The sequence below is a fragment of the Dermacentor andersoni genome, chromosome 2, assembly GCF_023375885.2.
Source record: "Dermacentor andersoni chromosome 2, qqDerAnde1_hic_scaffold, whole genome shotgun sequence".
NCBI lineage: Eukaryota > Metazoa > Arthropoda > Arachnida > Ixodida > Ixodidae > Dermacentor > Dermacentor andersoni.
This window is the reverse complement of record NC_092815.1, coordinates 147,169,734-147,185,855: the sequence shown is the minus strand read 5'-3', so window position 1 is coordinate 147,185,855 and position 16,122 is coordinate 147,169,734. Positions and strand designations below refer to the sequence as shown.

General features: G+C 46.6%; 1 protein-coding gene across 1 annotated transcript in view; it reads right to left on the bottom strand.

Annotated features, from left to right (window-relative positions):
* The window catches only part of LOC129387453 (glucose dehydrogenase [FAD, quinone]-like), a 29,624-nt gene extending 14,209 nt beyond the window's left edge, over positions 1 to 15,415 (bottom strand). The window contains exons 1-2 of the mRNA XM_055076372.2: positions 15,212 to 15,415; positions 6,093 to 6,312 (exon numbers count right to left, since the gene is read on the bottom strand). Of these exons, the coding sequence (XP_054932347.1) occupies positions 6,093 to 6,312; positions 15,212 to 15,344 (353 nt within the window). The 5' untranslated portion in view covers positions 15,345 to 15,415. The remainder of the gene's footprint in view (positions 1 to 6,092; positions 6,313 to 15,211) is intronic.
* Positions 15,416 to 16,122: the final 707 nt, after the last annotated feature.

Genomic DNA, 16,122 nt, shown 5'->3' with positions numbered 1-16,122 from the left:
GCGGCCCGCGGAGCTGTGTTTGTGTAGCCGTGTACTTTGTAAGTTTCTTCCGCGGATTTATACTTCGTAAGTTGCGGCCGCAGTCCGTCTGCCGAAGCATAGTTTTCATTTCACTTCATTTTTTTATGATTTTATGTGCGACCGTAGATTTTTACGCAAAACATCTGTCGGCAATTACGCTTATGAAGCGACCTGTTTCATGGCTGCATTCGATGGCAGCGCATATGTTTCTAAACGCACCAGACGCAGTGCTTTTTTGTGGGCCAATGACGCGGCGCAATGAAGCTTAATATGAGTCTGCGACAGAGAGAGAGAGAGAGAGAGAGAGAGAGAGAGGTGAGTACAAGGCTGTATGTACAATTAGCCAGGCTGAGCCCACATGGCCACCGTTAATGCTCTGGGAAAGAGTATTAGCGGGCGAAGACATCAGAGGGAGAAATTGAACAAACAGTTGCAAGGATTTGTGCCTTTCAAGAAAATGCTATTGCATTTACAATGCAAGAAGGCACACAATCAGTGCAATAAATCTGGCAGCGCAGGAACACGCTTTTGAAAACTAGGCTTCTGAAGCCGAAATCAAGCGTTTGATTTGACATATTGATTAAATATTCACGGCTGCTCCCTTTGCATGCAGCTGTGAATGCACTAGTTGTTACCCACATGGCGACAAGTACCCAGCAACTAGACAGAAGGTACGTTCAACATAGCTAATCCGGAAAATTTATTATTCTTTAGTTTGATATTTTTGACACAATTAACCTACTTTCTCTGTGACCAAGAAAAAAGGGCAAGCTGATTAGGGGCTGTCACTTCATTATCAGGCTCGCCGCAAAGTCCGCGGCAGGCTCTCAGACACTGCTTTGACGTGAATAACTTGGAACGTCCCCAGCACCATGTCAATTCTGTCCTGAAAAACGAACTCACTCATATAATACTATTACCTGATGTCTGCGGTAATTTCGCGGACTATGTGCTTTGATGATTGAAGGTAAATTGTATAATTCAGAGACGAATATAGTTGCGTACATCCGTTAGGTACGCTGCGCTTTCCACGCACATCACCGCACCGGCAACCATCAAGTAATAGGCCAGAACATCAGCGGTGTCCTGCACAGAATAATTCGGTGGGGCGAGGACGCCAAAGCTTGCGTCGAATTTGTCGACTATTACGCTGACTTGGGTACTCGCTTATCTTTATCGGGTGACCCCTCATCACCGGCTAACAAATGTTAAACGTTATCGCTCATCGTACGACCCGCCTCCACGTATCAGAATTTTCTCCAATGTTATCGATGGTTCTATCCGTGGTATGTTGTCGCCGATCTTTGGTAATCTGATTGTATGCGCGACGCGAACTGTGTAGTAAATGTGGAAGAAATGTGGGCACGAGCGATTACTATGGAATCTTCGATGACTCTTGTAAAAGAGCCGACGTGATTGACCCGCAAATCATATTTCGACGATCACCGAATGTGTTCGTCGCTATCATTGTGCATTGAGTGAAACTTGCTCTTGTGGGCACAGGTTCGCCTAATAAAAAGTTAGTTTCGTCATTCACAGTTGTGTTGCTGTGTACTTCACCGTCACTAATACGTGGCAGTACACTCGCTGATCTGTCGTCACAGCAAGCGTACGTTGGTCAAACCTTGCGTGATTTGATAAAGGGAGCCCCCACAACACTTGAAGTACTTACTTTTAAAACACAAACAAACGCATCGGTGTATGCGTGTATGCGAGATGGCGTCGTCGGTGACGACGGATTATTATTTCGAGATCTAGGGCTCTTCGATCTGGTTTTCTATTAAAGGCAAAGCGCGTCTCCCTCTTTCTTACACCTTCGGAATGCGACCACTAATGTTCAAAACCATATCAGTGTGCTTTCGTTTTATTGTGGTAGCAATTATGTGGAGACTACAGGCGAACTTCCAACGTCGTCGTCGCTGTTCGTGCCACCATGATTTTCTCTATAAAGTCCAAGTGCGGTAACATCGCAGCCGCGCGCTGTACGCTGTATGCGAGCGAAAGCTTGCGAGGTTGAACCAAGAAGTATGATAGCTTGATGCGGCGGGAACCTCCTCACGCCAGCACGGGGAAAGGCTGGTGTTGGGAAGGCGGAAAGGGCGTGCGACGTATTGCCACTTGATCAATGGTGAGAGCGGGGACACATGTGTGCGATAGGAAGGGGTGGGGCGAGGCTTAATGGGCGCATCGTCTCTTCTATCCCAGCTGCGGCGGCTGAGCGCGGCAGCCGGGAAGTGTTGCAGTTCACGTTGAAGTGAGAGTCAGCACGAAGCGCAAGTCGCTCGCCTATGCTGCCGCGATGCAAAATAGTATCACCCTATTTAGACCAAGAGGATGAAGGTAGCATAGAAGCAGTGAAACATGTTTTCAAGTATGTAATTTCAAGGACTGCGATTAAAGGCAGAAGCCAGCCACCATGATACTCCATGATAGGTTGAATGGACGTTTTCAAACCAGAGATCTTGTCGAACTGAGTTAACTGCCAAAACTGATGCACAGGAGGCAAAACAAGTGACATGCGAAATTATAAATGGGAAGCGCAAGGCCTACACCCAGTGTTAAACGTATAATGTGCTGTGAAAGTTTCCTTATACGTTTGTAGTAGCCGCCCTCCTTTGCACGTCAAAATTCAGGCTGAGCACTTTATTTCACCAGCTCACAGCGAGCGATGTTCTTCCCATGCGTTCTGCTCTGAGAAGGATACGCCAGAAAGGAAAACAGTTGGCTTCCTTTGTTGTGTGAACATACCTGAAGCTTCAATTTGTGTAACATAACAATATCACAGCGGCAACAATGCATCTACAAATTCAACAATCTGCGATTTTCACGAACTTCTGGGTCATAAATGTTTGGGCTTGTTCGATATCAACACACGGTCGTCCAGAGAGATAAACAGTATGTTACGGTTCATTTTGTCTGGCAGTGAATGAAAAGAGTGCCAAACGCATGAGACACGTAGTATCCAATCTGTCACGCTTGTAAACACGAAAAGACTTCTCCGTCGTGTATGTGCAAAGGAAGTATGTGAGGAATGTTTTAATGCTAGGGCGCTATAACGTAAAGCTATTCCAAACTTTTATATTCCAATTCTACAATCCGCCCTCAGCCATTGGTCCCGTGCTTTTTTGGACCACCCCCACTTCGCCTGTCTGTCACGCGACGTCACGAAAACCTCCACAGCTCCCCGTCTCATATGACGTGTACAAACTGACTATGCATGATCGGGCCAAACAAACGAAAAATAGTTATACCTCATTCTACATTTTTCCGCCATTAGACCTCGGCTATTGGTCGAGGTTTAATGCCGAACAAAAGTGATTTTTTTTCTGAATAGCCACAGGCTGCCCCGTTCGGAAAGGATCACTCCTGCGCTGCCGATCGCTCAGGCACTGGCTACTCGCACCTGCCGGAGAGCACGGGTTTATTTGCGTAGAATGAAACTTTTTGCGTGGCTCTATAACGTTTTTGAGAAGTTTCGGCATGTTTACGGCCTCGCTCTGCCAAGTCTTCTTTGCTGTGGATCAGTTTTAGCAGAATTCTTAACCTTCCGTGGCATGCCGCCGCGATATTCGACCAGCCACCGCATGATAGGTAAGGGAAAGCGGACCAATCGCACACGCCGGCACCACACTCTTCATCCGGTTATTGATTTTCAGTGCACTGGCTGGGCCCCGTCGAACCCTTCTCCACTTGAGCCTGCTTCTCGCCTCTTGTCAGCCAGTTAGATAAGACAAGCCACTCAGTGTAAGCAATGTTATTCGTTTTTTGAAACCAAAAAATGAGACCACCTATGAATGTGGAGAGCGTTTGATTGGTCTCTTCAGACAAACCTGCAAGTGACCGCCCGATGCTTGCGTTGGCGTTTACATAAATTTGACGTCAGAAGATTGGAATAAAAACATATTGGATAGTTTTACGTTTTAGGGCCCCTACCCTCTTCCTTCTGACGCTGGAACCCCTCTCCACCAAGGGGCGGACACCTCGTCCGCCACACCCTCTGGGTGGCCTGGACGTTACCTTAAAAAAACCCTTTGCAGTGGGGGCAGCGGAGATGGAAGATGCCCGGATTGTGGAGGGTATAAGAAAGTCAGTGACCCGCTGCGGGGCGTCAGACTTCACAGCATTTTGGTATCATTTTTCGTTGCTGAATTACAGTTGTAAACTTCATAGTTTCGTTTATGAAGATTTCTTTATTTTTGCAAATTTTATTCAGAAGTTGACGACCTAAATCGGAAATTCGAAACCTATGGTCATCAGATTTTAAGTTTTTCTTCCAAATGCAAGAAGCGTCGCCAAACTTGGTGGAGTTATTGCCGAGAAAAACGAGTTCTCCTTTTACATGTATTTAGATAGGAGCACCCGAGCTAAAGCTACCTCTTATGTTGAAGCACCTAGACCGTGAATCAGCCTCGAAGGTTCGTTAAACTCATGTTTTTATTCCCGAAGTATGATTGGAACGGTCTTATTTTTGTTTATTCACTTTGGTTAAATCATGTCTAGTGAAGCGTGTAACACATTTATGCGCGTAGTAGTGCTCCTGTAAGTTCAGCAAAATTTCCACTTTTCTGCGGGAAATAAGCCCGGCATAGCTCAGCGAGACTTTGACTTGCACTTGCTGACTGAGCGGCTGAGTCTCGGTGTAGTTATATAAGACATAGTTTCGTGCTGAAGAGAGCTGTGCGAATACAGACGACTGCCAGCACCAACCTGCCTCATCCCTCTGACGAGCGGATGTCGTGTCCTGCCCATCAGGATCTCCTTCGGCGCGGGACAGGCTGTTTCGGTTCACTTTGCGCGGCAATGAATGGAACGAATCCCAAACTCTTGGGACACTGCGTGCGCGACCGTCACGCTCGTCAACCTTAACAGACCTCTCCGTCGTGTGTGTTCGAGGGGAGTATGCGCGGAACCTGCGAATCCACCTCACCTCCTTCGGACGCTCAACGCCTCTCCGCCAAGAGGCGGACTGCCACCCCGCTCCATCTAGGTTGCCCCCACGTGTCATGACAAGGCCCTCTGCAGTGTGGGCAGCGGAGAAGGAGTAGGCCTGTATAGTGGAGGGTATAAGAAAGCCTGCGAACTGCCGTGTTTCGTCGCGTTTTCTCCGCCCTCGCTTGAAGGTGCACGCACGCTGGAAGTTCTTTTATTCTTTTCATTTTTCTTTGGAGCGCACCACTCACCCGTAACGATTTATAAAACTTCTTTTATTAGTCTTTCTTTTTGCCACCTCGTCTTCACTGCGGAACCCTCTCCGATGGTCAAACTACTTCGAGCTCCAAGCAAACGCTGTTAAAGATTGACAGATTGCCTTAAGAAGATGTAGAATAGGGACGACCGGTGGGCGTTCGACTCTCGCTTCCTTTTTCTCTTTTCACCTGTGTGTTTGAGAGGCACTACGTGTCATAATTGAAAAAGGTGTTTTGAGCAGCGTTTCTCTTTAAAGCAACATTCACCCATTTCAGTAAAACAAACTTCGTGCACAAAGGTGCAAGAAGATGAGCTCTACGAGGAAAGGAAATGAAAATGAAAGAAATTTATTTTTGAATTCAGGTGATACGTTCTTTTGCGGTCCGACTATAAAACAAATAACATAAACGTTTTAGGAAAGCTGCGATAGAAATAGAGAAAATACCCTGCGCTGTTTTTATATTGCGGCAACGTTAATTTATGCTGATCTACAGCAACACAGAAATCAGCGACCGGTATTGATGCTTCGTAGGTATTCTGGTGTCAAGCTCCGCGGCCCTTGAACCATTCGGTACGCCATCAGGCAATGCGGTGTTTTCGCTCACAGAAGGTGCATTTCATCGTGTACGTTAGGAACAACTTTGCTTGGTGTGAATACGCTCAGGCCAGCACGGTCTAAAAATTGGGAGATAAACCCAGGGACCGGGGACTGACGATCCTAGTCAATAACGTAAGCTGCCTGTGTCAGGTCGTGTAGCCATCGCGTGCTTTCACAAGCGGCCTGATATATCCTGCGTTGCAGAGTATAGTGGTAAAGTGAATGCCAACATTTAAGGTGACAAAATTTATGCTTTCACCAGACCTAATTTTGTGCTTGTTCTCACCTGAGTCTGGCGTCTAGCACGGCCTGCGGATGCGTCCCCATCGGTGCAGTGCAGCAAGGGTGCCAACCGCTGAGTGAAGTGTGCTGCACAAAGCAACGCAGGTACGAGTCGCTCCACAACGGTCCGGCCGACTCGCACGCTGGCAGGGCAACGTCCCAAATGGTCACGTTGCCATTCTTCATAGCTTGAGTTTCTAATGTCTGCACGGCGATCTTGGCGCCTGAAAGCATGCGCAAGTAAACACCAAATAACATGAAACACGCCGCCAGAGGCAAGTCGCCGATGTTGGAGCTGGCGAAGCGCTACTGTGCCCAAATAAAACGCTAACCACCCCATGGACGATCAAACTCTGGCCGGAGGCAAGATGGACACAGTCGACCAATGACGTCGTATACATGCATGAGCGTCCAGTTTCTATGCAGTTTGCAATGATGCCAAATCTATCGCAAAATGTCTTCTAGTTGATTATGTGATCGTTTTGCTTCCTCGCAGACTAATAAGTGCTACGTACTTTGGTTCCAGCTTGCGGGCCCCATTTCGGAAAATTCAACAGGGCGCACTGAATGGCTATAAGTAGCGACAACGATTAGGACAGTGTTAGCAAGAACGTCGAACCGCGTGCGTTTGCGTCAGCAACTACAACTCAAAAGCCTCTTTTACAAAAGCTAATCTATCTTCCAAGAAAGCCAAACGTTTATACCCTGCGCATACAAATTCTTTTGGAAGCGCTAGAAAAAAGGAAAAGAAGTTACCGGCACGGACATTTACATCTATCCCATACTCCTTAACTGCAGTTCATGGTCGTAATGCAGAAATGTTGGACATTAATATAGTAGCAGAACCATTTTGCTCCTATCACTGTACGCAAGTCGTGTGCTGTTTTGACATGTAGTATCTGAACGCACTACATGTCCTCCACTGGAAGGTGACTTGCCTGTCAGATGCGGTAGAGATCGCCACGTTGATGCTGTGCAAAACCGCTGGCACATATCTTTGCAAAGAAAACGTCACTTTTTTTGCTTCGTGGGGCTACGTAAATGGATGCTCTGGAAAGGTGGTTGGCGTCAAAATCCTTTCGGTCTGAGTTAAAGACCACTTTGACGTAGAGCTACTGGAGTCGGCGGCTTCAAAAAAGGAGGTCTCCAGGGTCTTTCAGGTTGGTGAGCTAGCGCAGTGTTATGATCACGCACTACCTTAAACAGCTTGCCGTAAAAGTATGTGCAAAAGGTGGCGGCCCAAACGATAGTGAGGCACTAATTCTCTGTCATTCGATAGTTGCGTTCAACCTGCGACCAAAGCTTCCTGAAACAATCCCGACTCACTCAAGACCGTTTTAATTTTGAACCAGAACTTCGCCAACTCCTACGCCGCTTACATGCATTTTGGTCTCGGTGTTAGTGGTGTTGTCAAAGCGAGAAAGTATAGGCTTTGAGTGGAAGTATCATTGAAGTTTCCGAAACGTGTTTTAATGAGGCTTCTCGCAGGCGAACTGCACGTCTGCTTTCCTAAGGCGTGGAAGGAACCTGGCGATCTGCAAGACATTTCGCACAAGACGTCTCTAATGTATGCACTCTGCGCCAATACATGGCGATGGTTTCTTCGGTGGGTTATATACTATGTCGGGTGGCTGTGGTCGTTTGAGTGTCTGGGTTCATGACGTCAAAGCTGCGTGACTGAGGTTATATGAGCTCAACATAGACAAAACGGCCATTCTCTTATCCTGACGACCTAATTGCTTCGAGGACGACAGGTAGCTTCCGAAGGTGCTGGTCAAAGAAACCAGCAAAACACACGACGTCATCCAGGTACACGACTTCAGACTGCCATTTCAGCCCTGCGAGCACAGTGTCCATAATTCACTAGGATGTCGGTGTCCCCTAAGAACGCTCAACGGCACCACCTTAAAGTTAAAAAAAATGTTTAGTTCTACAGGCGTGGTAAACATGGTCTTTCACTTACTCTTTCATCGAGTGTGTTTAGCCAGTAGCCGCTCTTATAGTGAATGGATAGAGAGTCCGTGACACTACAGAGTCCAGCAGGCACATAATAGATTCTTCAAAGTAAGCGGACGTATTTTAAGGCTAGAGAGGCGCGAATAAGCGAAACAAATCTAGAGCGTGCCGCCTTCCAAGCGACCATGACGAGGATAACCAGGTGTTCTTTGGCAGGTGGATAACGTCGTTTTGAAACTATCGGTTGGTCTTCAGTACGCATAGAGCCTCGCTCGCGTGCTCATACATAGTACAGGGTGTAGTGAATTGGTCGCATTTAACTGTCGCTGGGGATGAGGGACTTCGCGATAGGTGTCTGCGGGATATTAGAAGATTTCGAGAGCATTCGACATGCTGTTGAAGAAAGTTATATAGTCCTTTTCTCTGGTTTAGCAAGAAGGATTGGACGTTGTATTCTGATTCACGTGCTTGTGCAAAAGTCGTACACATTCTGAAGGCGTTTTCCAGAAACGTGACTACACTACACTTGCAGAGGTACGGTAGTAATCAGGAAGGCGGACCACTTGCTTTGACATGTTTGATGGTCAACAAACAGTTGTGTCTCATAGCGACTTTAACACCAGCGCGATAGTTGACGTCATTTCCAACGGAACTCATGGGGCTCAAATATTACGGGTTGCTCTCTTTTTTATTGCGATAAAGCATGTCCTTAACGCATAATTTTGGCGGGTATACGTGTATTAGATGTGTGCTGTGAGACCTGTGTATAATACAAGCTCATAATTGGTTGTGACACTGTAGGTGAGGCCGGCTTGCAGTAGAAGATGCGAGAGTTTCAATTGTAAGCCTGGACATGTCCATATTAGGCGGTGCACATCTGCCTTCCTCAATAGGAGTGAGCAGTATTGACACGTAGCACTCAGTGGTAAATGCGACCAGTTCCACGTTGAGATCACAGCGTATGTAAGGGCCAACCTGGCTCAAAGCCTCGTAAGCACAACTTCTGCGCCCAAGTAAGCTGAAGGGGGAGGGAGCAGACACGGTGGAACAAGATTGCGTGTGTCCTGCCGGAGAAAATTTTTATCATCTCGTGGTGAATTAAGGTGTGGAATTTTGAGGGCAATAGACGGAAGTTCTCGGTTAGGAGAGCAGCGTGCCTGCAGGTCAGCAGCAAAGTTGTGAGGACTCGCATCCTGGCCTTGAATCCAGTGTATTTTGACAGAAGTAGCTATTTTACAATTCATAGTGTGAATGGCAGACTTCCATCGCCTTGTAAACATTCATGTTTTCTTGAATAGCCGCTAATGACTCAGTGAAGATGTTTAATTGTAGACAAGTTACATGTGGCATCTTGGAAAGCGTCGACGATGGTTTGAAGTTCCATTACTAGAGTGCTGGCTTCCGTAGAACGCAGGATACCGCTAATGAATTTATGCATAGTACTGCGAAATGATGTCCTTCCACCATCTGGTAGGATAGCAGCATCCGTATAGACTTCGCAGGTATTAGCACGTTATGCATCGATGATACTGAATTCGTCAAAATTTATTGTCATATCGCTGCGTGGTAACATCCTTGGCTTATTAGTTGTGATGCTGGCGAATTCCGTGGGATGTATTGAATAGGGCGGATTGTCAATCCAAGACCGGCGTTTAATATAAGCATGCAATGTAGCCACATCCGCAACAAGTTGCTTTTGATTTCACATCCTTTTACACATTGTAAAATTAGGTCTGAAATTGTGTTGAGCTGGGAATGTACCGGTAAGGTTGGTATCAGAGTGATGCGGGGTAGTGCTGTGATTCTGCGCATAGCATCGCGGTTAATTGTCTCCATCTGTGCACAAGTCGGCCGTTCAAGTTGTGTCTGATATAAAATTTGTGGCGGCAAGACTGCACGTACCTGTCGTCCTGCTACGTTAGTACGAGTTCCCGTTTCTTTTGTTGCAATGCGACAAATAAGTTTAAGTGTTTTTGCCGAACTCTCGTATTTTAGGGAGCCAGTGCGCACCACCGCCGCAACGGTGAATATGAAGACGCAGTATGCAGTCTTCGGAAGCCTCAGGGATTGTCACCGTGCCGGGACTAAATGCAAAATTGTGCTGCGTGATCCTTTTGCTTTCTGCCTTGTAGGCCACCATGACATAGGTCAGCCCTGCTGACCTATGTCAGCCCTGCTTGGCGAGCGTAGTTCTGCAGAACATCAAGGGCCTCTTGAAGCTGTTGAGTTTGTCTAGAGATATCATTATGCACAGACCACAAAGTGACATAATCCGCATCGATTAAAAAGCTTCACGTCTGGAATCCGGTGAAGGTACCAGTTTAGAAACATTAGAGCAACCTTGAAGAGAAAAAGAACCATAAACCAAAGGTTGTGGGTCTCTTCTGCTCAATGTAATGCGCACTTCTTGCCATCCATCTGCTCTAGTCATGAAGATGAGTTCCTAAAGAAATTAGTAGGTATATCTTATGGCCGGAGGTGGAAGTCCCAGTTCCATGAGGTTGGCAATAATGATTTCATGGTGTTTATTGTCAAAAGCTTTCGTTATGTCTGTTGCTATGACAGTGCTGAAAATGTTTCTGCACTGGCACTGATTATTCTGTCGACAAGGTTACATACATTTACCATAAGTCAGTGACTTCACCGTTATTGTTAGAAAAAAGTTGTTTCGAAGCTTGACGTCACGAGAGCACTCGTGGAGTATAATGGAGCAACCGGGTAGTTTAAGGCATCTATCGTCCACCTCACAGTACATTTTACTATCGGTGTCATAATGTGACCGCGTGCCTTGCATATTTGAAGGACGTCCAACGTGGTGGCCACCGTCCTCAGTTGTGCTACAAATCGTCTCCTAAACACTGAGTAGCCAGCCCCAAAGCCCCAATATTCACAAGAGCGGGCACCGTAGGAACGCCGATGGTGACATGTCTTGCCGCTTGAAATGGCAAGGATATCATTGGCGTGTGTCCCAAGAAGTGACAGTTTCGCCAGCGCCAACCTAGACGTAGACTGGGACCAGCGCTAACTATTGAAGGGCAAGGTAGAAGCTCCACTTGAGACCAGAACAACCACCGAATCATGTGGAAGTGGTAACGACCGCCACGGCGAGGCTCTTCAAATCGCTGGGAGCCTACCGCGATGAAGAGCCCACGTTAACATTAACTAATGGCGTGGGAAGAGGGATAACGCCCATTTGTCAAAACCTTATCATTGCATATGATGGGGCGGCGATAGTGCAACATCAGGGGCGGAGTGCTGCTAACAAATCGAGCCTTCTCATTGGGCGGGACAAAGTATTGAATTAGCTAGTCTAGTGACTTGGGAAAAACGACGGCATAAAAAAAAGTTCACTGACGATTACTATACTCCCTAATGCGAAATTTGAGCGCAGCTCGATACGTATTTTCATTTCGCGTGCCGATATTTTGTATTATATAGTTTTATATTAGAAAGAGGAAGTTGTGAGTAGTTCGCTTTTATTCCATACAGGCGACGCGCGCTACTCTGGCGCCGTATCGTAGCCATCGTCGCCGTACAGCCAGTCTTGCACAGCAGTACGCTTTTTCTCATGCTTTCGTTCCACCAACGACGAGAGCGGCACTTCTTTGTGTCAAAATCGTGCCACCCTTGCCAGCTGCGACGAGACGAAGGTAGCCTCACATGAACCTTTAGGCGTAGCCTATCGCAATCAACCCTTGCAGGAGCTGTGATCACGTCGGCCTCGATGATACCGCGGGCTGACCTCGCCAGCTGACGCCCAGGACGAGCGTAGCCCTCCCAACCTCAAGCCTCCCCTCTCGCCCCCAAAGTTGGAAGCGCAGATGAGATCGCCCACCCTGTGGCGGATGCGGATGCCGAGGCCGCCGGCAACTGAGCGCATGCCCAGGCCGTTTCCCTTCCCCGATTCCTCTGCTTCCCTCCTCGCGCACTCTTCTTTCATCTACCGCTGCGTTCCGCGTTCGCTTTTATCGTTCACCTGTACTTGTTCGCTCGGTTAGGAGTTATAATACCGCAAAGCACGCCGACGCTCACCGCAGGAGCGTGGGCATAAGAGCTGTACTCTAAAACGGATCTTGGGTTTTGTGTGTAGTGTTTGCTGGGACAGGTAGTGTCATCAGACATGTAGTGTGAGCAGACGTGTAGTGTGGTCAGGTTAGGTGATGGCTTTCGACACTTTTGTAGATAGTTTCATCAGCCTGGCGAAAGTGGCACCAGTCTTCCGAAGCCGTGGTGCACACAATACGCGGTGTGGCTTTTGACCTGAGGTTCCGTTGCGAGGAGCGGCCCTTTCAGCACTTCGGGGACAATTATGTGGAGACGGGCTGTCGGCGACGAAGTAGCTTGGCGTGGCAACTTGCTGATGCATTCCAACTGTATCTTTCACAAGTGCAGCGTCCTCTGCACGAACACTGCTTGAAAATCTGTGACTTACTTCAGGCAGTTGTGGGTCACTTTGTGCTTGCATGGGACTGCTTGTGTTATGCGACCCCCGGTGCATAGATGTTGCCGCAAAATCCAGCCCGAGTTCGCAATGTTCGCGGTAAAATGTCTTTTCGAGCGTGAAAAAGACATTCTAGACAAAATTCAGAATGATTTGCGGCACCGGGAATTGCTTTGGTGGGCGGAGCATGGACAGCAAAAAAAAATTTCGGGGGGGGGGGGGCTGTAGCCCCGTAAGCCCCCCCCCCCCTGCCTACGCCCCTGCCGTCCAGTATAAGGTGCTGCAATATTATTGTTCGGCATGCTATCATAGACGCGGTGAAACAGCTTTGCATTTCTTCCACGAACAGAGTAAAGAAATGATTAATGAGTGTTTGAACGTGAAAGTCCTGTAAGCATTATGAAGGGTGGGCAGTAAGGCTTTCGCTCGTTGCTTTCGAAGAATGCAGGCTAAACGCCGCTGATAACCGGGTCCTGGATATATTGCTTATGGTCAAGATCGTTTTTGCAATCCATGATCGATGCGGCGTACCGTATCACCAGGGGTCAGAATTTGGTGCGTAGGTTTTCTGGCTTCTCCGGGTGTTTTATCTATTGAAGTATGCAGTAGCTTATTAAGCTGTGTCTACGGCAGGAACATTGAGATCGCGGCTCTTGGCGGACGTACGTAAGAGCTTATTTTTGTACTGCAGCACTTTTATAGCCATAGTGACACCCTAGTGCCTCTGTGCGCATATAATCACGTTGTAATAGGTTGCAATTTCCATTGTATGTCAATGTTGTACCCTATTGTATGCTGACAGAGGCACAGGCTCCTTCAATTCACTTACTATGTGGTTGTTTTTCATGAAAGCCATGGAACGACAGAACTCTTAGACGAAATAGAAATAATTTTACTTAGTAAATATTTCTGATGAGAACTGACTTTTCACAGGGTGAATTTACCATTGAACAAAGGTTGTTCACAGGAAAGCATAAGATGTCTCGGGAGATTAACATACTGCAAGCTATCCCCACTCTGTTTAAAGAGCGGCAGCCACGGCACACCTAAACACTGAGACTATGTTTGAGTTTTTTCAACTGAACCTTTATAGTCCTAACGAGGGAGTGAATAAATATTTCGCTGTAACGTAGGGCGCCCTAATATTGTGTTCATTCCATGTTACATAAGGAAGCGTTCACATTGGCATGCTTCTTGCGCATTGGCGAGCACAGATATCAATATGAATGAGATCGACAGGCAGTGCCCGGACCGTTTATAGAGCAACCATGTTATTCTGACGGTATTTTAATCTTCTGACGGCAAATTTACTCAACAGCTTTAGAAAGCATCGGGTTATAACCTGCAGCGCTGTTGGAACTGCCAAATTAAATGTAATGCTAATTTACAGGAAGTCACTTTGGTTTGCTTTGTAAGCAAATAACACTGCCTCCTTGACAGCTGTTTCTTACTTGACTGGCTGACAAGAGGCGAAAAGCGCGCAGGAGCGGAGTAAGTTTCGGTAGGTCCGAGCTAGCGCAGTAAAACAATGTAAACGGATGAGCAGGGCGGTGCCAGATTTCGCTATCACCCCTTCCCATTGCTTAGCTTGTGGTACCTGGTAGAAAATCACTGTTACGTGCCGCGGAGGGTTAGAAATGCTGCTGAAACGGATCCTCAGCAATGAGTTGGCATAGAGATGTCGTATACGTGGCGAAAGGGTTCGAAAATGTTATACTCCCATGAAAAATTACTTCCTACACGTCGAGAAATCTATTCGTCGCGGCAGCTATGAATAGGCAGTGCCATAACGAACGGTGGGCAGCCATGTTTTGTTCTTTTTAAAAGGGGGCATGCTCCGGCTTTAAAAAAAAAAATTTTTGTTGTCATAATAATGTATCTTTAGTGTGCACACGCCACATTGATGCGGTGAGATTTTTTTTCTTTTTTTTTTTGGTTTTGCGATGTGGCGTGACAGACAGGTGAAATGGATGTAACTCAAGAAAGCTTGACGAATAGGGGAAGAGCTAATGGTACAGGAGGCCTACAATTGCAAAGAATTATTTTTATTTTGTTGAGCCTACAGTCATGCATAAACAGTGTGTATACTTCATGTGACATGAATGGATTATTGTTTTTTTAATGTCAAGAAACACACAAGCGAAGTGGTGGTCACCTTAAAAAATTTGTTGTAATTGTGGATGGCTAGTAGCCGTAATGGTGTAGAAAAAGATTGGAAAATCTTAACGTTATAGCGCCTCAGGTTGGATTCTTGCATGCTAGTGTAGTATTGAAACGTTTAATTTATTAATTTATCGCATAACCACGCGGTAACTTTGACCAAGAAACTTTTGCACACTTAGAAGTAGTTAATATTAGATAAATTGCGATAAATGGCCTGAGAGCGCAGTAGCAGGGCAAGTCAGAAGGACAGACGCTTCCTGTTACTGGACCATTGAGAAGCTGCGTAAGAGCAAATGTTGCCGTCTTGTGTTCCTTATTCACTGTTCGTAAAATCCTACCCCTTTTTTCGTTGCCGTGAGACGGGGATCAGGGGCCTGGGTTAATTTCATTCAACGCAGAAGATCCTACGTGTATAGTGTACGCGAATCAACTGAATCCCTCGTCAGCCCGCCTATCGTAGAATCACTGGTGCCATTAGTTCACCTAGCACCCTGGTTTACAGCTCATATGAATATACAGGCGTGTAGTGTCTTAAACTTGAAGAAATATATTCGATTACTCACCTTCGACTAGTGCGTCAAGGTCTGTTATATCTGTAAGAAATCGAGGGTCAATAATGGGATATTCTTCAGGATCAGTGCTTTTCAGCCGAATGTAACCGGATGATCTTGGGCGCAAAAGTATTGGCACAATCATTAATACATTTTCCCCTTGCTTCAGCTTGTAGTAATTTTCGTAAATCTGAAAATTGTCATAAATGAAATCATTAAACGAGTAGCAAAATATGTTATTCTATTATCATATATTCATAGCTCTGTCATCTTATATATGCATAACGCGATACCCGGAGTACTGTATATCGTTACGTGTAGCTGGAGCCCAATACTATATACAATTTATTTACAGGGAAGCTAACTGAAGGCCAAAATGGCGACGCTATATCAAGCGGGGCCACGTCGTCTTCTTCCTCCTCAGTGCAGCCTCACTTTGGTGGCTGTTCCGTAGCAATATGCGCAAGTTCGCCAAGTGAAACGAAGAAGCATGACACAAAAATATATTTCGACAGATCGCTATTATTGACAGCATAATACGCCACAAGCACACATTCAATTATATCGCCCTTATTTGCTATTCGTGTGAAGACACTATACCAAAAACAAAGGAACGGGGCCTGACATGCGCATTCCTGGCAGGTTTGAAATGATGCAAGCACATTTGTGTAAAATGAAGTGTGTTACACTTTTCCGCATAATCACTTTGCAGCGATGCACTGTCGCCACAATTGCACGCGAATCTTTGCCGAAGCCTTCGTCTCGTCAGCGTTTCGTCTGGCGAGGCACACCTTCCAAGCGTGCGCGCATTACCGTCATCGATATCGGCAACAGTTCTATGCGGGTTGCATGCCAGGGAAAAGACACTGCCCGATACTGCGCGACCACACTATAGGCGCGCAGTTCACGGATCGTTGGGCCAA